Source organism: Neofelis nebulosa, chromosome 5, assembly GCF_028018385.1.
Source record: "Neofelis nebulosa isolate mNeoNeb1 chromosome 5, mNeoNeb1.pri, whole genome shotgun sequence".
Taxonomy (NCBI): Eukaryota; Metazoa; Chordata; class Mammalia; order Carnivora; family Felidae; genus Neofelis; species Neofelis nebulosa.
Genome location: NC_080786.1, coordinates 74,785,811 through 74,809,809, shown reverse-complemented (window position 1 = coordinate 74,809,809; position 23,999 = coordinate 74,785,811). Strand labels below are relative to the sequence as shown.

Sequence of the window (23,999 nt, the reverse complement as noted above, 5' to 3'; positions counted from 1 at the left end):
TTCCCTGATCACTTCCTTAATTGTGTAGTCTAAGAAGTTTTTAATTTTGCGGAAGTATAGCTAACCAATTTTTTCTTTTGTGGTTATTGTTTATTGTATCCTACAAAATATCTACCTATTCCCAGGTTGTGAAGAAATCTTCCTAAGTTTTCTTCTAAAAGTTTTATAGTTTCGGGTGCCAGGGTGGCTTAGTCACTAAGCATCCGATTTTGGCTCAGGTCATGATCTCACAGTTTGCAAGTTCGAGCCCTGCATAGGGCTCTGTTCGGACAGCTTGGAGCCTGGAGCCTGGAGCCTGCTTTGGATTCTGTCTCCCTCTCTTTCGGTCCCTCCCCGGCTTGAGCTGTCTCTCTCTCAAAAATAAACAAACATTAAAAAAAATTAAAAGTTTTATAGTTTTAGCCTTTCCATTTAGGTATATGACCCACCTTCAAAAACTTTTTGGAGTATGAGGTAATATAGGAATTGAGGTTTATTATTTTTTTCCCATATGGATATCCAATTATTGTGGCATCTTTTAATGAAAAGACTATCATTTTCCTCACTGAATTTACTTGATGCTTTGGTTGAAAATCAATTGACCATATATGAATGGGTCTATTTCTCAACTCTAGTTTATTCCAATGAAATATCTTTTTTTGCTAATACCATATTATATTTACTATAGCTTTGCACCCACTCTCTATTGTATACTTTTTTTTACAACCTGAAATTCCTTATTATTATTTTTTAAAAATAATTTATTGTCAAATTGGCTAACATACAGTGTGTACAGTGTGTTCTTGCTTTTGTGGGCAGATTCCCGTGATTCATCACTTACATACAACATCCAGTGCTCATCCCAACTGCCCTCCTCAATGCCCATCACTCATTTTCCCCTCTACCCCCCCCCCCCATCAACCCTCACTTTGTTCTCTGTATTTAAGAGTCTCTTATGGTTTGCCTCCCTCCCTCTCTGTTTGTAACTATTTTTTTTACCCTTCTCTTCCTCTATGGTCTTCTGTTAATTTTCTCAAGATTCACATATGAATGAAAACATATGATATCTGCCTTTCTCTGACTTATTTCACTTAGCATAAACGTTCCATCCACGTTGCTGCAAATGGCAGGATTTCATTCTTTCTCATTGCCACGTAGTATTCCATTGTATATATAAACCACACCTTTATCCATTCATCAGTTGACAGACATTTAGGTTCTTTCCATAATTTAGCTATTGTTGAAAGCGCTGCTATAAACATTGGGGTACATGTGCCCCCATGAATCAGCACTCCTATATCCCTTGGATAAATTCCTAGTAGTGCTATTGCTGGGCTATAGGGTAATTCTATTTTTAATTTTTTAAGGAACCTCCACACTGTTTTCCAGAGCAGCTGCACCAGTTTGCATCCCACCAACAGTGCAAGAGGGTTCCCGTTTCTCCACACCCGCACCAGCATTTGTGGTTTCCTGATTTGTTAATTTTAGCCACTCTGACAGGTATGAAGTGGTATCTCAGTTTGGTTTTGATTTGTCTTTCCCTGATGATGAGTTACGTTGAGCATCTTTTCATGTGTCTGTTAGCCATCTGGATGTCTTCTTTGGAATACTGTCTATTCATGTCTTCTGCCCATTTCTTCACTGGATTATTTGTTTTTTGGGTGTTGAGTTTGATAAGTTCTTTATAGATTTTGGATGCTAACCCTTTATCTGTCATTTGCAAATATCTTTTCCCATTCTGTCAGTTGCCTTTTAGTTTTATTGACTGTTTCCTTTGTAGTGCAGAAGCTTTATATCTTGATGAGGTCCCAATAATTCATTTTTGCTTTTAATTCCATTGCCTTTAGAGACGTGTTGAGCAAGAAATTGCTGTGGCTGAGGTCAAAGAGGTTGTTTCCTGTTTTCTCTTCTAGGGCTTTGATGGTTTCCTGTCTCACATTCAGGTCTTTCATCCATTTTGGGTTTATTTTTGCTTATGGTGTAACAAAGGTATCTAGTTTCATTCTTCTGCATGTTCCTGTCCAGTTCTCCCAGCACCATTTGCTAAAGAGACTGTTTTCCCATTGGATACTCTTTCTAGCTTTGTCAAAGATTAGTTGGCCATGCATTTGTGGGTCCAATTCTGGGTTGTGTATTCTAGTTCATTGGTCTGTGTGTGTGTTTTGGAGCCAATACCATACTGTCTTGATGATTACAGCTTTGTAATAGAGGCTAAAGTCTGGGATTGTGATGCCTCCTGCTTTAGTTTCCTTTTTCAACATTACTTTTGTTATTCCAGGTCTTTTGTGGTTCCATACAAATTTTAGGATTGTTTTTTCTAGCTTTGAGAAGAATGCTAATGCAATTTTGCTTGGGATTGCATTGAATATGTAGATTGCTTTAGGTAGTAATGACATTTTAACAATATTATTCTTCCAATCCATGAGCATGGAATGTTTTTCCATTTCTTTGTGTCTTCTTCAATTTCCTTCATAAGTTGTCTGTAGTTTTCAGCATACAGATCTTTTACATCTTTGGTTAGGTTTATTCCTAGGTATTTTATGGTTCTTGGTGCAACTGTAATTGGGATCGACGTCTTGATTTTTCTCTTTCTGTTGCTTCATTATTGGTGTATAGAAGTGCAACCAACTTCTGTACATTGATTTTGTATCCTGTGACTTTGCTGAATTAACGTTTCAGTTCCTGCAGCTTTTTGGTAGAGTCTTTCAGGTTTTTCATGTAGAGTATCATGTCATCTGCAAAAAGTGAAAGTCTGACTTCTTCTTTGCCAATTTTGATGCCTTTTATTTCATTTTGCTGTCTGACTGCTGATGCTAGGTCTTCCAACACTATGTTAAACAACAGTCATGAGAGTGGACATTCCTGTCGTGTTCCTGATCTCAGGGGGAAAGCTCTCAGTTTTTCCCCATTGAGGATATTAGCTGTGGGCTTTTCATATATTGCTTTTATGCTGTTTCATATATTGCTTTTATGATGTTCTATCCTGACTTTCTTGAGGGTTTTATTAAGAAAGGATGCTGTTATTTTGTCAAATGCTTCTTCTGCATCTATTGACAGGATCATGTGGTTTTTATCTTTTCTTTTATTAATGTGATGTACCACATTGATTAATTTGTGAATACTGAACCAGCCCTGCAGCCCAGGAATGAACACTTGATCATAGTGAATAATTCTTTTTATATGCTGTTGAATTCAATTTGCTAGTATCTTGTTGAGAATTTTTGTATCCATGTTCATCAGGGATATTGGCCTATAATTCTCTTTTTTTGCTGGGTTTCTGTCTGGTTTGGGAACCAAGGTAATGCTGGCTTCATAGAATGAGTCTGCTTTCATTTCTGTTTTTTGGAATAGCTTGAGAAAGATAGGTATCAACTCTGCTTTAAATGGCTGGTAGAATTCCCCTGGGAAGCCATCCAGCCCAGGACTCTAATTTGTTGGGAAATTTTTGATAACTGACTCAATTTCTTCACTAGTTATGGGTCTGTTCAAATTTTCTATCTCTTCCAATTTGAGTTTTGGTAGTGTGTGGGTGTCTAGGAATTTGTCCATTTCTTTCAGGTTGTCCAGTTTGCTGTTATATAATTTTTCATAGTATTCTCAGATAATTGTTTGTATTTCTGAGGGGTTGGCTGTGATAAGTCCAATTTGATTTGTGATTTTACCTATTTGGGTCCAATATCTTTTCTTTTTGAGAAGTCTGGCTAGGGGTTTATCTATTTTTTCAAAAAAGCAACTCTTAGTTTCATTGATCTGTTCTACTCTTTTTTTTTTTTTTTTTTTGGATTCTATATTGTTTATTTCTGCTCTAATCTTTATTATTTCTCTTCTTCTCCTGGCCTTGGGGTTTCTTTGCTGTTCTGCTTCTAGTTCCTTTAGGTGTGCTGTTAGATTTTGTATTTGGGATTTTTCTTATTTCTTGAGATAGGTCTGGATTGCAATGTATTTTCCTCTTAGGACTGCCTTTGCTGCATCCCAAAAGGTTTGGACTGTCATGTTTTCATTTTCATTTGTTTCCATATATTTTTAAATTTCTTCTTTAATTGCCTGGTTGACCCATTATTTAGTAGGATGTTCTTTAACTTCCATGCATTTGGAGGCTTTCCAAACTTTTTCCTGTGGTTGATTTCAAGTTTCATAGCATTGTGATCTGAAAATGTGTACAGTATGATCTCAATTCTTTTATATTTATTGAGGGCTATTTTGTGACCTAGTATGTGATCTATCTTGGAGAATATTCCATGTGCAGTTGAGAAGAATGTGTATTCTGCCTCTTTTGGATGAAAAGTTCTGAATATATCTGTCAAGTCCATCTGGTCCAGTGTATCATTCAGGGCCATTGTTTCTTTATTGGTTGTCTGTCTACAAAATCTGTCCACTGCTGTAAGTGGAGTATTAAAGTCCCCTGCAATTACCACATTTTTATCAATAAGGTTGCTAATGTTTGTTAATTATTTTATATATTTGGGTGCTTCCAAATTGGGTGCATAAACATTTGTAATTGTTACCTCTTCTTGATGGATAGACCCCATAATTATGATATAAAGCCCTTCTTCATCTCATTACAACCTTTAGTTTAAAATCTAGTTTGTCTGATGTAAGTATGGGTACTCCAGCTTTGTTCTGACTTCCAGTAGCATGATAGATGGTTCTCCATCCCCTCACTTTCAATCTGAAGGTGTCCTCAGGTTTAAAACGGGTCTCTTGTAGACAGCAAATAGATGGGTCTTGTGTTTTTTAATCCATTCTGATACTGTATGTCTTTTGATTGGAGCATTTAGTCCATTTACATTCAGTGTTATTATTGAAAGATATGGACTTAGTGTCATTGTATTATCTGTAGGTTTCATGCTTATAATGATGTCTCTGGTCCTTTGCAACATTCTAACAGTCTCCCTTAGGATCTCTTAGAAGGCTGGTTTAGTGGTGATGAATTCCTTCAGTTTTTGTTTGGCTGGGAAAACCTTTATCCCTCCTTCTATTCTGAACAACAGCAGCCTTGTTGGATAAAGGATTCTTGGTTGCATAGTTTTCCCATTCAGCACATTGGTATTTCCTGCCACTTCCTTTTGGCCTGCCATGTTTCAGTAGATAGGTCTGCTACTACTCTTACGTGTCTACCCTTGTAGGTTAAGGCCTGTTTGTCCCTACCTGCTTTCAGAATTCTCTTTTCATCTTTGTGTTTTGCCAGTTTCACTATGATATATCGTGTAGAAGATAGATTCCTATTACGTCTGAAGAGAGTTGTGTGCCTCCTGGATTTCAATATCTGTTTCCTTCCCCAAATTGTGAAGTTCTCAGCTATGAGTTGTCCAAGTACACCTTCTCTCTTTCTCTCTCTCTCTTCTTCTTCTGGACCTCCTATGATATGGATATTATTACATTTCATTTCATCATTTAGTTCTCAAATTCTCCCCTCGTGGTCTAGAATTTTTTTTCTTTTTCTCAGCTTCATCTTTTTCCATAATTTTATCTTCTATTTCACTTATTCTCCCCTTTGCCTCTTCAATCCTGTCAGCACATCCAGTTTATTTTGCACCTCATTTACAGCATTTTTTAAATCTGTCATGACTATTTTTTATTCCTTGATCTCGCAGCAATAGATTCTTTGCTGTCTTCTATGCTTTTGTCAAGCCCAGCGATTAATCTTATGACTATTATTCTAAATTCTTGATCAGATATATTGTTTATATCTGTTTTGATCAAGTCTTTGTCATTTCTTCCTGGAATTTTTTTTTTGAGGAGATTCTTCTGTTTCGTCATTTTGGCTAGTTTTCTGTCTCTTATGTGTTTTAAAAGCTATTATGTGTCCTGCACCTGTGAGCACTGTCCAGGACCTGGCCCTTCAGGAAGTGTTTTTTGGAGTGTGTTACTTGCTCTCTGTTGTTGTGACTCTGGTTGTTTTACCTCCCTACTCGTAGTGATGTTTTGGATCCTCCACCAGATGTGCTTTGATTTGTTCATTGAAGTAGCTCTGGGAAAGAAAAAAAAAAACAAACCTACCACCATCACAACAACAAACAACAGGGTTGGGGGATAGGGCAGTGTTGGTGGAAGGCCTTATCCCATACAAAGAGAAAAATGACAGGGGCAGGGAAAAAAAATTGACCAGGCAGAAAAACTACATGGCTTAATCTAGAGAGAGAAAGGAAAATAAAGAAAGAGATATAGAACAGGTATAAATAGAATAGAGTAAATATGTCTGCTTAAACAAACCAACAACCAGAACAACCAGACTAGAGGAGGGACAAAATAAGAAGGAGAAAAGGAAGAAAATTGCCCATGAATTAAATCAGAAAATGCAAAAACTGGGTGTCTCAAACCACTCTGTTCACAGAGTGCCTCACAGTACTGTGCTGGCGCAAGTGGGCCTTGTTTTTTTTCCACTCCACAGTCTCCCATGCCTCCCTGGGGCTTGTCTGAGATTCAAACCCAGATGTCTTAAAGGGTCCCGCTCTGCACACCCCAGTTCCAGGGAAGTGCCACTCCACTCCACAGATGGAGGGCCTCCTCCCAGTGATGCACAGGCATGAACTAGGTGGTTTGTCCCGCTCTGCCAACTCCTGCACCTCCCTGGTGCTCAGCTGGGATTTAAACCCCAATGTCTTAAAGGGTCCCACTCTGTGTGTCCTGGTTCCAGGGAAGTGCCACTCCACACCGCTGATAAATGGCCTCTGGCTGGTGAGCACAGGCAGGGTTTCTTGTCCTTTGAATGGTTATATACCTTCTTCCCACAGCACTCGAGGGAGGGAATCGCTTTCTCCCACTGCAGACTGCGCCTCTGAACTAGTTACTGAGCCTGGGGCTAGCTCCCTTCCTCCCCAGGTGCGTGAACTGGGCAGCCAGCCCCAGTCCAAAGAAAGCCCCACAGTTAGAGATCGGCTCTTTCTCCGTCCCCAGTCCATGGTTTTTCTCTTGTCCAAATACAGTCTTGCACTTCCACAGCCTCTCTTTTTCTTCCCTTTGTCTGCAGAAGGGGATCTCTCCCCTCCGTGCCTCCACTGCACATTTTATCTCTCCCAGTTTGCAATCACGCATGTATGGCCTGCCAGGTTGTCCCCATGGACATGTCTCTGTCACTCTACAGCCCAGACTCTTGGAATTCAAAGGCCCTTGCCCTCAACACTGCTGTGTTTGAGAGGGAACTTCAGGTTCCCCTACTTCTCTGCCATGTTGGATATCCCCCTCTACTGTATACTTTCAATCAAGTTTTTCAGATAAATGCCAAAATCTTCTTTACTAAAACCTGGATCCTCCTTCTCGACATCCTCTAATTCCCATTGAGCTCTCACTCCAGACAGATAGACATCTACTGTGCCTGTCTTCCAGTAAGGTATTAGTTCCCTTAATCTGAACTCATTTTCCATATCCCATCTGCCTTCCACCCCTTCAACCCTGGTCCCTTCACCAGCTTTATAATAAGTCTTAAAGTCAGGGAATATAAATCCTACAGCTTTCTTTTCTTTTCAATTTTTAAAGTTTATTTATTTATTTTGAGAGAGAGAGAGAGAAACAGCACATGAGCAGGGTAGGGGCAGAGAGAGAGGGGGAGAGAGGGAATCCCAAGCAGGCTCCATGCTGTCAGCACAGAGCACAATATGGGACTTGAATTCACCAACTTTGAAACCATGACCTGAGACAAAGTCAAGAGCCAGACATTCAACTGACTGAGGCACCTAGGCATCCCCTACAGCTTTCTTTCAAGGGACTATTTTCTTTATGTATTCTATGTATGCATTTTAGCTAGTGCATTTCAATATTCATTTTAGAATCATCTTGTCAATTACCACAAAAAAGTTTGCAGGGATTTTAACTAGGATTGAAACAATCAAGACATCACCTGACAGCTTAACAATACTGAGCCTGCCAATCTATTAGTGTGATTTCGTCATTTATTTAATGGATAAATCTTTAATATCTCTCACCATGTTTTGGCCTTGCTAAAACTCACTTATTAGTTCCAATAGTTTTAATTTTGAATGCGTACAGCTATGTGACAAATCATGTGTCCTCCAGTAAGGACAATTTTAGTTCTTTCTAATACTTATGCCTTTTATTTCTTTGTCTGGTGACACCGAATAAGGCTTCTAGAATAATGTTGAAAAGAAGTTGTGAAAATGCATATTTTGGATAGGAGTCCTTTACAAAATATGTGCTTTATAAGTATTTTTCCTAGTCTGTGGCTTGTGTTTTCATTTTTTCAGCAGTGTCTTTTGAAATACAAGCATTAATTTTTTTTTTTTTTTTTAAATTTTTTTTTTTCAACGTTTTTTATTTATTTTTGGGACAGAGAGAGACAGAGCATGAACGGGGGAGGGGCAGAGAGAGAGGGAGACACAGAATCGGAAACAGGCTCCAGGCTCCGAGCCATCAGCCCAGAGCCCGACGCGGGGCTCGAACTCACGGACCGCGAGATCGTGACCTGGCTGAAGTCGGACGCTTAACCGACTGCGCCACCCAGGCGCCCCAAGCATTAATTTTTTTTTAACATTGACATACAATGTCATATCAGCTTCAGGTATGCTGAAGTTTTTAATTTTGATGAAATTTATCAATTTTTGGTTTGGTTTTTGGTTCCTTTTTTGTATGTTTCCCATCAAACAAATGTTTCCTTAACCCAAAGTCACAAGTATTTTCTCCCACGTTTTACAGATTAAGTTCTTATGTATAGGTTTTATTTTGAGTTAGTTTTTGTATGTGGTGAAGAGAAGGGTGAAAATTTGGTTTCTGGCATATGGATGTCTAACTGTTCCAGCATTTGTGTTGAAAAGGCTATCCCTTTGTGTGGACATATTTTTTTATTTTTAAATATTTTTATATATAATATTTTATATAAAATATTTTATATTATATATAATATATATAAAATATATAATATAGATTTTATATAAATTAAATCTCTTTGATAGGGTTACTTAGATTTTCTGTCTCTTCCTGTGTTAATTTTTATATGTTGTGTTTTCAAAGAATTTGTCCACTTCATTTAAGTTAAAAAAATGTAGTTAAATAAAGTGTTTCATCATATTTCTTTATCTGTGGATAAAGTGACCACAGTAGGTAGGATCAGTACTATCTTGTTTTTCATTCTTGATGTTGGTAATTTTTTAGTTTTCTCTCTCCTAATACATCTCTTTTTTTCCCCTTTAATCCCTCAATCTAGATTGAGAAAGTAGAGATTTATTAATTTTGTTATTATTTCCAAAAAACCAGTTTCAGCTTTGTTAATTTTGTCTATTATTTGTTTTCTCTTCTATTGGTTTTAGCTCACATCTTTTTTTTAAAAAAAAAAATTTTTTTTAACGTTTTTATTTATTTTTGAGACAGAGAGAGACAGAGCATGAATGGGGGAGGGTCAGAGAGAGAGGGAGACAGAATCGGAAGCAGGCTCCAGGCTCTGAGCCATCAGCCCAGAGCCCAATGCGGGGCTCGAACTCACAGACCGCAAGATTGTGACCTGAGCTGAAGTCAGATGCTTAACTGACTGAGCCACCCAGGCGCCCCAGCTCACATCTTTAGTATCTGCTCTCTTTCTTCTCTGATTGGGTATAATTACTCTCTTTATCTTGCTTCCTAAGGTAAAAACTTAGATGACTATTTTAAGCTTTTCTTCCTCTCTTATGTAAACACTTATAGCTTGAAATTTCTCTTTAATTTAGGCTTTGAGTCCACAAATTTTGATTTGCTGGATTTAAATTACCACTCTGTGTTTTTTCAAATTCAAGAAATTTGCCATTATTATTTTTTCAGATATTTTTATTCTGCCCCTACTGTTCTCTCCTCTTTGGGGAAGGACTCAATTAGAATTATGCTAAATAGCTTAATATTGTGTATTCACATGGTTCTGAAATTCTGTTCATTTTTTCTTCAATCTTTTTTCTCCCTGTTCTTCAGACTGAATAATTTCTACTGCTTTTTAAAATTCACCGCCAATTTCTGCTGCCTTCCTCAATCTGGTATTGAGCCCATCTAATGACATTTACATTTCAGTAATTAGATTTTCAACTCAAGAATATCTGCTGAATTCTCTTTATAGTTTCCATTTCTTTTTTTTTCCCCTCAAATTTTTATTTAAATTCCAGTTAGTTAACATACAGTGCCACACTAGTTTCAGGTATAGAATTTAGTGATTCATCAATCACATACAACACCTCGTGCTCTTCACAAGTGCTCTCTTTAATAACCATCGCCTTTTAACCCATCCCCCACCTCACTTCCCCTCTGACAACCATCAGTTTGTTCTCCATAGTTAAGAATCTGTTTCTTGGTCTGCCTCTTTTTGTTCCCCACTATGTTCACTTGTTTCTTAAATTCTACATGTGAGTGAAATAATATGGTATGGTATTTGTCTTTCTCTGACTTATTTCACTTAGCATAATACTCCATAGCTCCATCCATGTTACAAATGGCAAGGTTCATTCTTTTTGATGGCTGAGTAATATTCCAGTGTGTGTATATACCATACATACATACATACACACTCCATATCTTTATCCAGTCATCAGTTGGTGCACATTTGGGCTCTTTCCGTAATTTGGTTATTGGTGATAGTGCCGGTATAAATATCAGGGGGCATGTATCCCTTCAAATCAGTGTTTTTGTATCCTTTGGGTAAACACCTAGTAGTGTAATTGCTGAATCACAGGGCAGTTCTACTTTTAACTTTTTGAGGAAGCTCCATACTGTTTTCTGTAGTTTCCATTTCTTTGCTGATATTTTACATGTGTTTAGTCACATCTTTTTTTAGGCCCTTAAAAATACTTATAATATCTGCTCTAAAGACCTTGTCTGTTAACTGCAAGATACAGAACATTATGGAGACAATTTCTATTGAATGCTTCTTCTCTTGAATACAAATTACATTTTCTTCATATGTCTACTTATTTTTGATTACATACTAAATCTTATAAATATCAGGTTGTAAAGACTGTACTCTTTTATGTTCTTCATAAGAGTGCTGATTTTCATTCCAGCAGGAAGTTAACTCGGCTAGGCTCAAACATCAAACTCTGTTTCCACTGTAATAGACAACAGCAAAATCCTATGTTCTGTTCTTCCCGCCTCCTGATACTGTTTTTCTGCTAAGCCCACCAGGGTCTCTCTTGCACATGTATAGGTCTAATAGTCAAAGATTTGGGCATAATTTATGTACAGAGTTCATTCCCTTCTGTGGCTCCCTCCTCTACACAGTTTTACCTCTGTCTAGTTGTTTTTCTAGCTTTAAACCTTGTCCTCCAACACTTAAATCTTGTAAAGCTCAGGCTCTATGATGCCCTATGCAGCACATGAATTAGGGAGTGTCTTCAGGTAAGAAGTTATGGGAAAATAGTCTCCTGTATTTTCAGATACTTGTTTATGTAAAAAAATTTTTGTCCAGATTTCATAATTGCTATCTGCAGGAGGATTAGTCTGATCAAGTGATTCCATTATTATCCAATAGTATTATTTTAAAGCTGTTAATTTAAAGTTATAATCTAGCACCTACTATATGCCAAACATTGTGCAAAATGCTACATGTATACATCCCTATCCTCAAGAATACCATCTTTTGTTGACTGACATGTATTTTTATATACATAGTATTTTATACATATATGAATACATAGACATATTCATGTGTAAATAAATGAAAATAGACAACTTTCTTACTTTTCTACTGCAGATCGTTTCTGTGACTTGCTCTTGTAATTTAATGCCATCTTTGTTTCCATTCCAGTGTATATAGCAACACCTGCAAAACAAAACACTCTTTAAAAATAATCTAGCATATTTCACCAAACAGATGTACTCACTAGCATGAAAGGGAGTGTACTGACTGATTGTTGTTACAATTTGGCTTTCTTTAAGTCTTTCTGGAGTTTTTAAAAGGCTTTCCAAGTCCAATTTTGAAGAACTCCAGTCGCTTAACCTGATGGAAGGGGGAGGCACGGGGGTTCCGTTTCTGAGTTATAATTAATATATCTGAATGAGAGATATTATTAGAGCTGGAACTGATGGAAGAAAAGGATTTGAAAACGTAAAGATGGCAGGGAAGGCCATTACAGATAGAGCAAAAAGTGTTAACAAAGACAGAAATGGAAAAGTGCTTTCTGTTAGGTTTTCATGAGCAATGGAATGAGGTCAGAGTTCGAAAGGCTCTGAATGCCAGAATCTGTGAAGTCTAGACGTAATTTTCTACCACTAGAGAAATAATATGGAAATCTGTCAGAAGAAATTAAGTAAACAAAAGGAAAGTACTATTTTAAAAACGTGTGCCTCCTGGGGCACCTGGGTGGCTCGGTCGGTTAAGCAGCTGACGTTGGCTCAGGTCATGATCTCATGGTTACTGAGTTCAAGCCCCACGTCGGGCTCTGTAATGACAGCTCAGAGCCTGGAGCCTATTTTGGATTCTGTGTCTCCCTCTCTCTCTCTGCCCTTGCCCCACTCGCACTCTGTGTCTCTCGAAAATAAATAAATGTTTAAAAAAATAAAATAAAATAAAATACAAATGTGTGCCTATGTGAATGACTGGGATGAGCAAAAATGATAGTATTAACAGCCTAAAATTGGGAAGTAGATGAAATTAGGTAAGACCAGCTTTGTAACAAACTTTGTAGTTAGACCTTGATTTGAGTGCTGCCTCTGCCACTTACTAGCTCTGTGTCCTTGGGCAAGTTATTTAATCTGAGTCTGTTTCCCTCCCTATCTTTAAATAGGAAAATATACCTCACAGAATTGTTGTGATATTTGTATGACAAAATAGGAAAATGCCTAGAAACAGAGAGATGATCAATAAATATTCACACCCATCCTTATATAGTGAAAGCTGAGAAGCAGTATAGGATTCAACATGCCTTTTTCCTAAAAATTTGTCCTGGAATTTTCACCGTTCTTTAAAGGCAGGGATTATGACGCAGATGACAAAGGGTACTGAAATTACAGAAATGTGAGAAATCAGCCAGAATGATGTAAGAGAGAGAGGTGGTGCTGCAGCAGATACCAGTAGACCCAACTAAAGGCAAACACACATTTTAAGAATGTGAAAGGTGTTCCTGCCAGGGAGATGTGTTAAAATACAGCATTACATGAGAGGGTCTAAAAGCCCTGAAGGTTTTCTCTGGCTTTGGCCATCAGAACATCATTATGGTGTTTGTTTGTTTGTTTTTAACTGTGGTAAAAATATACATAACATACAGTTTACCATTTTAATCATCTTAAAGTGTACAATTCGGTGGCACTCAGTACAATCACAATGTTGTGCAACCCTCACTAATTTGAAAACACTTTTATTACCCTCAAAGAAAACCCTGTACCCATTAAGCAATCATGCCCCATTCCCCTCCACTCCTCAGCCCCTGGGAACCACAAATCTAGTCTCTGTGTCTGTGAATTTGCCTATTCTGATTATTTCAAGTAAATGGAATCATATACGCCTTTTGTGTCTGACTACTTTTACTAAGCATGTTTTCAAGGTTTATCCATATTATAGCATTCATCAGTAGAATTCATTTTTTATGAGTGAATACTATTTCATTATATGAGTATCCTACACTTTGTTTATCCATTCATTAGTTGATGGATATTTGTGCGGTTTCTACCCTTTGGCTATTGAATATTGCTGCTATGAATATCTTGGACAAGTCTTTGTCTGAACAATTACTTTCAATTCTTTTGGATACATATCTAGGAGTAGAACTGCTGGGTTATATGTAGAATTGCTGGGTCATATGATAATTCTAAGTTTAACTTACTGAGGAACTGCCACACTATTGTTCACTGGCTGTGACATTTTATATTCCCACCAGCACTCAAATGAGAGTTCCTAGTACTCTACATCCTCACCAACACTTTCTATTTTCCGTTTGCTTTTCTTTTCTTTTTAATTTTTAAAGCTTACTTATTTTAGAGAGACAGGCAGAGAGGGACAGAGAGAGAGGAAGAGGGAAAGAATCCCAAGCAGGCTCTGCACTGTCAGCACAGAGCCCAACGTGCATTTTGAACTCTTGAACTGTGAAATCATGACCTGAGCTGAAATCAAGAGTTGGATGCTTAACCGACTGAGCCACCCAGGGGCCCCTATTTTCTGTTTTCATAAGTATATGCATTTCTTTATCAGAGAGCCTCATACTGAGTAATAAGATATAACACAGTTAATAGGAAAGAAGGGAGTGAAGAAGAGAACCTAAAAAGCTGTAAACATTCAGTGAATAACACAGGCTGGGCAGTATATGAAGGGCCATTCCCAAAATGGGAGGAGATAGTTGACAGCTAAAGATTATCAAGACTTCACGATTTGCCTAGAGTTGACTCAGAACATGTGAATTAATTTAGATCTCCAACACTAGAGCACTATTTATTCGGCCTTTTGATTCAGTCAGTATACATTCCAATAATACCTGCCATATGGTCACAGGTCAATAAAAATTTGTTGAATGGATGAAAGAATGAGTCAGCAGTTGAACACAATCTAAGAATAATAATGGAATTATACAGGTGGTTTACTGAACCATGATGTCAGATTACATTGGTTCTCAACCACCATTAACAGAACTGCCAGAATTATCTTCTTAGCAGTGTTTCACAAGTATCCACAAACAACAGAGCCAGGTTCTAGCCTATTATTCAAAAATAGGAATCAACAACAAAAATATACAAAATTATTTTTACACAATCTTTGTAAGAAAATTATCATAGACAATATTTGATTAAGTAAATTATCCAACCAAAAGACCACAAAAGCTATGTTTTAAAAAATATTTTAGGGGCGCCTGGGTGGCGCAGTCGGTTAAGCGTCCGGCTTCAGCCAGGTCACGATCTCGCGGTCCGTGAGTTCGAGCCCCGCGTCAGGCTCTGGGCTGATGGCTCGGAGCCTGGAGCCTGTTTCCGATTCTGTGTCTCCCTCTCTCTCTGCCCCTCCCCCGTTCATGCTCTGTCTCTCTCTGTCCCAAAAATAAATAAAAAAAAACGTTGAAAAAAAAGAAAAAAAAAAAAATTAAAAAAAAAAAAAAATTTTATATAAAGCATCAACACGAATCCATAATTAGAAATTTTCAAAATATACAAACCAAAGATTTCCTTTGTATTTTTTAACCTGGCTCCACGAAGCAAGAGACTCTCTGGCCCCAGAGGCCTAAGGGGGATTAAAAAAAAAAAAAAAAGTTGAATATATTAAAAATTCAATTACATTCTAAAATGGCCACCTTCAGCAGAAAATACCTGAACATAGTTATAACTCTGCTTTCATATAAAACCAAAATCTCAGTTACTATAAAGCAGTTTAGGTCAATTATGATGTTAGTGACCATAACAACAAATACCTGCTTTAGCATTTCAGTCAATTTAAGATCAGTGGCTCAGAAATAAGATTACCCCTGTAAATAAACTCACAAAGCCATCTGTTTCAAGATTTTTAAACATAAAACACAGCAAAAGATTAACCAATGATTAAAAATGTTTAACATGATGAAATTTTAAATTTATGAACAAAATTAAAGGTTCTAAAATGCAATATAAACATGAATTATAGTATGATTTGTGTATAAATGCATCAATTCTGCATAATTAAAATTATACTGGATTATAAAACAAAGTAGTAAGTGAGTTAGTACTTTTTCTAGGCAAGATCAACTATAACTTGACTACTTGCATTGCATACTTCTTGGAGCACAGGTCTTCTTGCTGTTTGAATTTCTCTCCATAAAGGAGAAATAAAACGAGAAGGAATAACTAGAAAGGAAATTGTATTTTCTTAGTGATAGAAAAATGATAAGACTGTTATGGATAAGTAAAAAAAAGCCTTAATTTTGTTGATATTCCTTATGTTTTTCTGAAACATACATATCCAGTTACCCAAATCAAACAGAATCTGAACCAATTCTGAAGATGTCTGCAAATCCAAACACTCTAAAAAATCTAATGAACCAAAGAGGCTCACATTCTGGGACATGGTTAACAAGTATGATTTTATTAGATAGTCATATTTGGAGCACACTCCATGGATATTCCAAAATCAATTATTAAGGAGGCATAAAATAGCTTTTTCCCACTTGGCACTGGTTCCAACAATGAACAGAAAAACTTTGAGCTCACACTGGCATATAAAATTGAAATATAATGATAAAAAGCTTCAAATTAAAAGATAATTCCATCAGCTCACTCAGGCTGCTTCAGCAAAGAACATGGCTAATCTTTTTAACCATTTTAAGGGCTGGGTAATATAACTGATCTTTTGCTTTACCAGCCACAATATCTTAATGCAATTCAGATATGTATCCACATATATATCCCACTATGTCACTCTAGAAATCAAAATAAAAGCTAGTTATAGTTATCCAGCAGGGGATCCTACATTTACAAAGACCTTGTTAAGGAGTTTACTGAATGTGCTACTATGTTAATGTTTATTAAAAATGTGAACTGGTGCCGAGGCATCATGATATTTTTTGGTGGCTTGTCTTGAGGATTTCATTTAAAAAATGCTTACCTCTTCATGTCAGCAACTTATTTCATGCAGCCAGTATTAACTGAACATGTCTTTAGAAAAGAGGTACAATGCTAATTGGATTAGAAGTTCAAGGGCTGATTCCAAGATTTATTCTAAATTTGGCTTTGTGGTCATGAGTAACAATGTAATCTCAATGTATCAGCACATTTCTGAAATAATTTAAAAGCCTTTCATGTAGGGGCCAGAAATTAACCTGAATATTGAGGGCAAACACACCAACACAACCAACTAAAAAAAAATACCAATCAAAAGAGTAAATAAGAGGATTTATATTGGCCACTAAATACTGTAGTTCTTGCTGAATAATTCTGAAGTGAAGAAGACAATAATATTTATACTTGTCAAACATTATATAAAACATTTTTTGTACTCTAGACTTCCAGTGTGGTGGGTTTAAAGGTGTAAAAATTTGAATAAGAACGGCTATTTCCTTTTATGTTACTATCTAACACTGTAAGAAAAAGAAATACAAGTACACAAATAATCTTGCTAAACTATTTTTATATCATTTCATGGGATTTGTTTTATCCTTACTTCTTCTGCTACAAATTATTAGATGAAATGCTAAATGTTTTTATTTATTTTTATTTTTAATTAAAAAAAATTTCTTTAAGTAATCTCTACACCTAATGTGAGGTTTGAATTCATGAAGCTGAGATCATGAGTTGCGTGCTGTTCGGACTGAGCCAGCCAGGCTTCTAAATTAATCCTTTTCCATGATATGCTGCCCAATTACCTATTCTCCCTTTAATTTGATTTTAGTCCCTCCCAACACACTGTCACATAAAAGTAACTGGATAATGCAAATGTATTCTTACCTTACAATTTCTTCCATTTGCTGAGTTATTATCATTCTTCCCATGAATCTATCAAAGAATTCAACATGTTACAAAAAAGCCAATCATATATTACCTATGACACCAATGGGTGAAGCATTTTTGACAGTTTTGGCACTATTCTTACACATAAAACAAAACTAACCTTTTGTATATAGGAATGGTCCATTATTTCTGTTAGAGATTACATAAGTAAATACTTATCAGTCATTAAGCTTTAAAAAACTGAGTATCTTGCCATCTCTACTCCAGCTATGAATAAGGTAAATGAAAAACTGTTTTCAAAATGATAATGCAAATTTCACATATTATTACTAGTTTAGTCATCATGAGAATTTATATTTCTATACAAAGATGAATGTATTATCTAGCCCACAATGAATGCTCACACATTTTATCACAGTTTATTAAATAAAGTCTACTGTGACTAGAATCATTCATTCACTCACTCACTGACTCATGCATCACTGAATAGTCACTGAACAATGACACTGTGTGAGTTAAGTGGTGGGGATAGAGTAGTAAGCAAAAACCTATCCGTGCACTTCAGAACTTCTTTAACTTTTGGTTGCCTGAAATCTACAGTGAGTGGCCTGGTCTGTTATCATAATGGATGTTCACAGCTTGGCTTTTCAGTTCCAACTTCCACAACCAGAAAAGCTCCACAGCATAGTCAATTCAAGGATGCAATCACTTTCTACTATAGTGAGGCAAATTCTAAGTTGAAACAAACTGTAGACAGAGCTTTCATGTTAATCGTTTAAACAAAGAAATTGGCAGTCCTTTCTAAATGTCCCTATTATTACTGCCTCTACCACCCCCCACCCGTTTCTGAGTCACAGATGCTTGCAGACTTTGGCTTTATTGTTTCTTGCTAATCTCCTACTTCTATCTACTTCCTTCACTACCCTGTATCAGGGAGCTGTTTTTTTTTTTTTTTTTTTTTTTAAATCTCCACTTACTGGAATTTTATGTAGTCCTGATTTCAAGCCTTAATTTTGGATTTAGATTCAAAGAACCAATTCAGCTGCCATTTCCCTGGGCATCTTTCAGAGATGATGTGTGATCAGCTCAATTTTGCTACGTTAAATTCCAACAACAGACCTATTTTCCTTAATTTCATTTGTCCTGTTATCCTTGATTCTAAGGTACTCCTATCTATTTACGCCAGTTACATACTGGATTAACTCATTTTGCACTTTCCTTAACCATTTCTCCAAACCCACACTTAAATTTGATTCAACATAGAAATAGTTGCATTACTCTCTTTTCTGATTATAAAGACTACATACATTGAAACAAACACATTTTATAAAATGATTCAGACAATTTAAAAAGACATCAATAGGGAAACAACAATGACTGGTAATCCCACTACTCAAATATAAACACTGTTAATGTTTTGGAGTATGTTTTCCACTTTTTTTTCATCCGTATATAGACACATATATATTTTAAAAACAAAATGGTATCATGCCATAAGTACTGCTGGTAACATTTCCTACCACTTAATACATCCTGTCAAAAACATAGATCTACATTATGATTTTCATTTCCCCCAATTTTGTATTTAAATTGTAGTTAGTTAACATATAATGTAATATTGGTTTCAGGAGAATTTAGTGATTCATCACTTACACACAATACCCAGTGCTCATCATAACAAATACCCTCCTTAACACACATCACCCATTTAGCTCATCTTCCATCCATCAACTCTCAGTTTGTTCTCTATCATTGAGAGTCTCTTATGGTTTGCTTCCCTTTTTTTTGCCCTTCTCATATGTTCACCTGTTTTGTTTCTGAAATCCCACATATGAGTGAAATCATATGGTATTTGTCTTTCTCTGACTGACTTATTTTGCTTAGCATAATACACTCTAGTTCCATTCATGTCATTGCAAATGGCAAGATTTCAATCTTTCTGATAGCTGAGTAATATTCCTGTGTGTGTGTGTGTGTGTGTGTGTGTGTGTATACACACCACATCTTATTTATTCATTGATCTATCAACAGATACTTGGGTTGCTTCCATGTCTTGGCCACTGTAAATAATGCTGCCATAAACATAGGGGTGCATACATTTTTCCAAATTAGTGTTTTCATTTTCTTTAAATACCCAGGAGTGGAATTACTGGATCATACAGTATTTATATTTTTAACTTTCTGAGGAATTTCTATACTGTCTTTCCACAGTGGTTGTACCAATATACATTCCTAGCAACAGTACATGAGGGGGTTCTCTTCTCTTTATGTCCTTCCCAACATTTGTTACTTCCTGCCTTTTTGATACTAGCCATTCTGCCTGGTGTGAGGTGATACCTCATTATGGTTTTGGTTTGCATTTCCCTAATGATCAGTGATGCTGAACATTTTTTTCATGTGCCTGTTGACCATCTATAGGTCTCCTCTAGAAAAAGGTCTATTCAGGTCCTCTGCCCATTTTTTAAGTTCTTTATATATTTGGATAAATTGTGCATATATATACACAACTGCTTACTGTATATATTATTTGCAAATATCTTCTCCCATTCACTAGATTGCCTTTTTGTTTTGTTGATGGCTTCCTTTGTTGTGCAAAAGCTCTTTATTTTGGTGTAGTCCCAATAGTTTATCCTTGCCTTTTTATTTCCCTTGCCTGAGGAGACATATCCATAAATATGTTGATAGAGAGGATGTCCAAGAGATTACTGCTTAAGTATTCTTTTAGGAGTTTTATGGCTTCAAGTCTCACAGTTAGGTCTTTAATCCATTTTGAGTTTATCTTTGTGTATGGTGTAACAGTGGTCCAGTCATAAATGTCTACTTTGCTCATGACAATAAAAATTAGTCCAATGCTTTTGTAATGTCTGAAAAGCCAAATCCTATTAGGGCTTTAATCCAATAATTCTACTTTTGCAGCTCTGTCTTTTCTTAGGGAATAATCCAGTACTATGCCATACCTGTACAAGTCTGCTTCTGGTTGCTGACATTCTATCACAGCTACAAGAGTGTCCAAACTGGCAACTGTTTGTAATACTGCTGTTTCGGGAACTGCCACGTGTGTCTGGGAAAATAAAAAAACCAAAAAGGATTACACTGCAGTTTCAGGATCCAAATGGGAACTTAGAGATCATCTATGTCAAATCTCTTTTCAGATGAAATTGTAGCATACCGTACTTGAGATCACTTAGGAGAAAGAAGATTGTAAAATAGTAAGTAGCAAAAGGAGCTACTGAGGTTACCTATCTAGAGAAGCCATTTGGATATAAAAAAATTAAGTGTGGGGGTGCCTGGGTGGCTCAGTTGGTTAAGCATACAACTGCAGCTTGGGCCATGATCTCATGGTTCATGGGTTTGAGCCCTGCGTTGGGATCTCTACTGTCAGCACAGACAGAGCCTGCTTTGGATCCTCTGTCCCCCTCCTTCTCTGCCCCTCCCCTGCTCACGCTCTCTCTCTTTCTCTTAAAAATGAATAAACATTTAAAAAAAAAAATTTAAATGTGTTAAGTCACTATCGCTCAAAGTTTATTATGAAGCAATTTAATAGGGAAAAATGTGAATTTTCACTTTTATACTCTGAAAACAGAAAAATTGAAATGTGTCCCTTATCTAATTTTAGTATATGTGCTGCCGAAGTGAGCACATCCCTTATCTAAAAAAGTTCCAGAATATTAAAGGATTACATTTTTCCTAAAAACACTTTCCACTTTTCTTTAACTTGCCTAAAACCAAATGAGGCTACCCTTGAAATAAATACATACTATTATTTCTTTTTTAAAAAGTTACCATTTTTAAAGTCTCAGTGATTTAAAAATGTTTTCCCTTAGCAGGTTAAACAAGGGAAAATATCACTATAACCCAAAAACATTCTGTTCACCCAGGGCAACACTCAAACATATGCATGTACAAACCTTCAGGTTAGTTTCTCCATCCAAACTAGCAGTTGTAACGTGACAAGAACCATCAAGCCGATCTGAGGACAGAAGCACCAAATCTGCAGGGAAAATTTCATCTTTGGCTATTCGAACAATATCACCCACCTATAAGGAATTATGGGGGAAAAGTGAATATATAGATTTTAAAAGGCAAAGACTTATTTTTACTGATTCCTAAACAGATGGCCTATCAATATTTTAATATAGGAAAGCAAGCTTTTAACTAAAATATAATAGATTAGAATGTGTGATACCAATATATATAATTGATTTCTATTATTTACTAAAGGCATACCCGAATGTTTTTTGATCTAGTTTTTACAAGGCCACCACTTCGAACAACATAAACAGGAGCTCCATTTACTTCATTATCTGAGTTATGTCGTAACCAATCTTCATATCCCTATTAAATATTAAAGAACAAAAAAATACCCTTTTTAATATAATTAGAAGATACTTTTATCAAGTGAGAAAACAAAACATTAAAAACTTATCCAAAACATTTTATTCAACAGAATTATATTAGGCTAGTCTGATGCATACATTCATAGGTATTTGACATTCATTCTTACTAGAAACATTCTTTTTCCTTGGTGTCATTACACATATTCCTGGTTTTCATAGTACCTCTCTAGTTACTCCTCAATTTCCTTACAGGAGGCTCCTTCTATGTCACATTTATGGATCCCTTTTTCACACTTCTCTTTCTACTACAAGATTTCTTCTATCTCTGTGTCTTCCAAAAAATCCTGAAATTTGTCTCTCTAGCCTATATCTCTTTTCTGGACTCTAAACCTGAATATCTGCATTCTTAGTATCTCCATTTTGATATGTTATAATAAGCATTTCGAAACTAAATTGATGATGTTACCCCCCAAATCTGTTGCATTTCCAATGTTTCCAATCTTGATAAATGGCATCACCATCTACCAAGTTGCTCTTAGAAGAAATCTGAGGAGTAATTCTTGATTCTTACCTTTTCCTAACACCTATTCAGTTTAGAGGTTCCACGGCTTCTATGTAAAAATGATATTTTAAAATTTATTTATTTATTTATTTGGGGAAAGAAAGTGTGGGTGTAAGTGGGGAAAGGGCAGGGAGAGAGAGCAAGAGAGAGAATCCCAGGCAGGTTCTGCGATGTCAGCATGGAGCCCGATATGGGGCTCAAACCCATAAACCATGAGATAATGACCTGAGCCGAAATCAAGAGTCAGACACTTAACTGACTGAGCTACCCAGGCACCCCTAAAAATGATATTTTTAAATCATAAAATATAAATTCACAGAGAATTATTATATACAACAGCAAAAAAAAAAATGAATAGATTTTGAAACTGAGGTTGAGTTCTTTCACCTTCTTAACCAACAAGCCAACAGAATTATAATATGTATTTCAAAAAAAATATGGTAGGCTAGGGGTACCTGGGTGGCTCAGTTGGTAGAGTGTCCAGCTCTTGACTTTTACTCTGGTTGTGATCTCACTGTTGTGAGATTGAGCCCTGTGGGCTTTGTGCTGGGTTTGGAGCCTGATTAAGACTCTCTCTCTCTCCCTCTTTCCCCTCTCCCACAGAAACATGTGCATGCTCATGTGCTTGCTCTCTCTCAAAAAAAAATATGGTAGGCTACATGCATCATCATTAAAAAGGGACACAGACATAAGCATTTCAGAAAGAATCCTTTGATTAAATATTTAAGGAGTGGTAATTTTTTTTTACTTTATTTTTTTAATTTATATCCAAGTTACTTAGCAAATAGTGCAACAATGATTTCAGGAGTAGGTTCCTTAATGCCCCTTACCCATTTAGCCCATCCCCTCTCCCACAGCCCCTCCAGTAACCCTCTGTTTGTTCTCCATATTTAAGAGTCTCTAATGTTTTGTCCCCCTCCCTGTTTTTATATTATTATTGCTTCCCTTCCGTTGGGTCATCTGATCTGTGTCTTAAAGTCCTCATATGAGTGAAGTCATATGATATTTGTCTTTCTCTAATTTCACTTAGCATAATGCTCTCTAGTTCCATCCACATAGTTGCAAATGGCAAGATTTCACTCTTTTAGATTGCCAATTAATACTCCATTGTGTGTGTGTGTGTGTGTGTGTGTGTATACATACATACACATCTTCTTTATCTCTTCATCCATCGATGGACATTTGGGCTCTCTCCATACTCTGGCTATTATTGATAGTGCTGCTATAAACATTGGGGTGCGTGTGTCCCTTCAAAACAGCATACCTGTATCCCTTGGATAAATACCTAGTAGTGCAATTGCTGGGTCATAGGGCAGTTCTAGTTTTAATTTTTTGAGGAACCTCCATACTGTTTTCCAGAGTGGCTGCACCAGTTTGCATTCCCACCAGCAGTGCCGAAGATATCCTCTTTCTTCGCATCCTCACCAACATCTGTTGTTGCCTGAGTTGTTAATGTTAGCCATTCTGATAGGTGTGAGGTGGTATCTCATTGTGGTTTTGATTTGTATTTCCCTGGTGATGACTGATGTGGAGCATGTTTTCATGTGTTCGTTGGCCATCTGGATGTCTTCTTTGGAGAAGTATCTATTTAGGTCTTTTGCCCATTTCTTCATTGGTTATTTGCTTTTTGGGTGTTGAGTCTGATAAGTTCTTTATAGATTTTGGATACTAACCCTTTATCTGATAGGTCATTTGAAAATGTCTTCTCCCATTCCGTTGGTTGCCTTTTAGCTTTGCTGATTGTTTCCTTCGCTGTGCAGAAGCTTTTTATTTTGATGAGGTCCCAATAGTTCATTTTTGCTTTTGTTTCCCTTGCCTCTGGA

At 36.6% G+C, this 23,999-nt stretch overlaps 1 protein-coding gene across 8 annotated transcripts in view; it reads right to left on the bottom strand.

The window, feature by feature from the left end:
- The window catches only part of ATP11B (ATPase phospholipid transporting 11B (putative)), a 127,226-nt gene that overhangs the window by 63,333 nt on the left and 39,894 nt on the right, over positions 1-23,999 (bottom strand). For 7 of the 8 annotated variants that reach the window (XM_058730608.1, XM_058730611.1, XM_058730609.1 and 4 more), the window contains exons 5-10: positions 21,505-21,612; positions 21,186-21,314; positions 20,235-20,338; positions 17,275-17,322; positions 15,018-15,082; positions 11,623-11,704 (exon numbers count right to left, since the gene is read on the bottom strand). In XM_058730608.1, the coding sequence (XP_058586591.1) occupies positions 11,623-11,704; positions 15,018-15,082; positions 17,275-17,322; positions 20,235-20,338; positions 21,186-21,314; positions 21,505-21,612 (536 nt within the window). Of the gene's footprint in view, positions 1-11,622; positions 11,705-15,017; positions 15,083-15,598; positions 15,679-17,274; positions 17,323-20,234; positions 20,339-21,185; positions 21,315-21,504; positions 21,613-23,999 lie in introns of those variants that run through there. The other variant, XM_058730615.1, reaches the window with a different exon arrangement.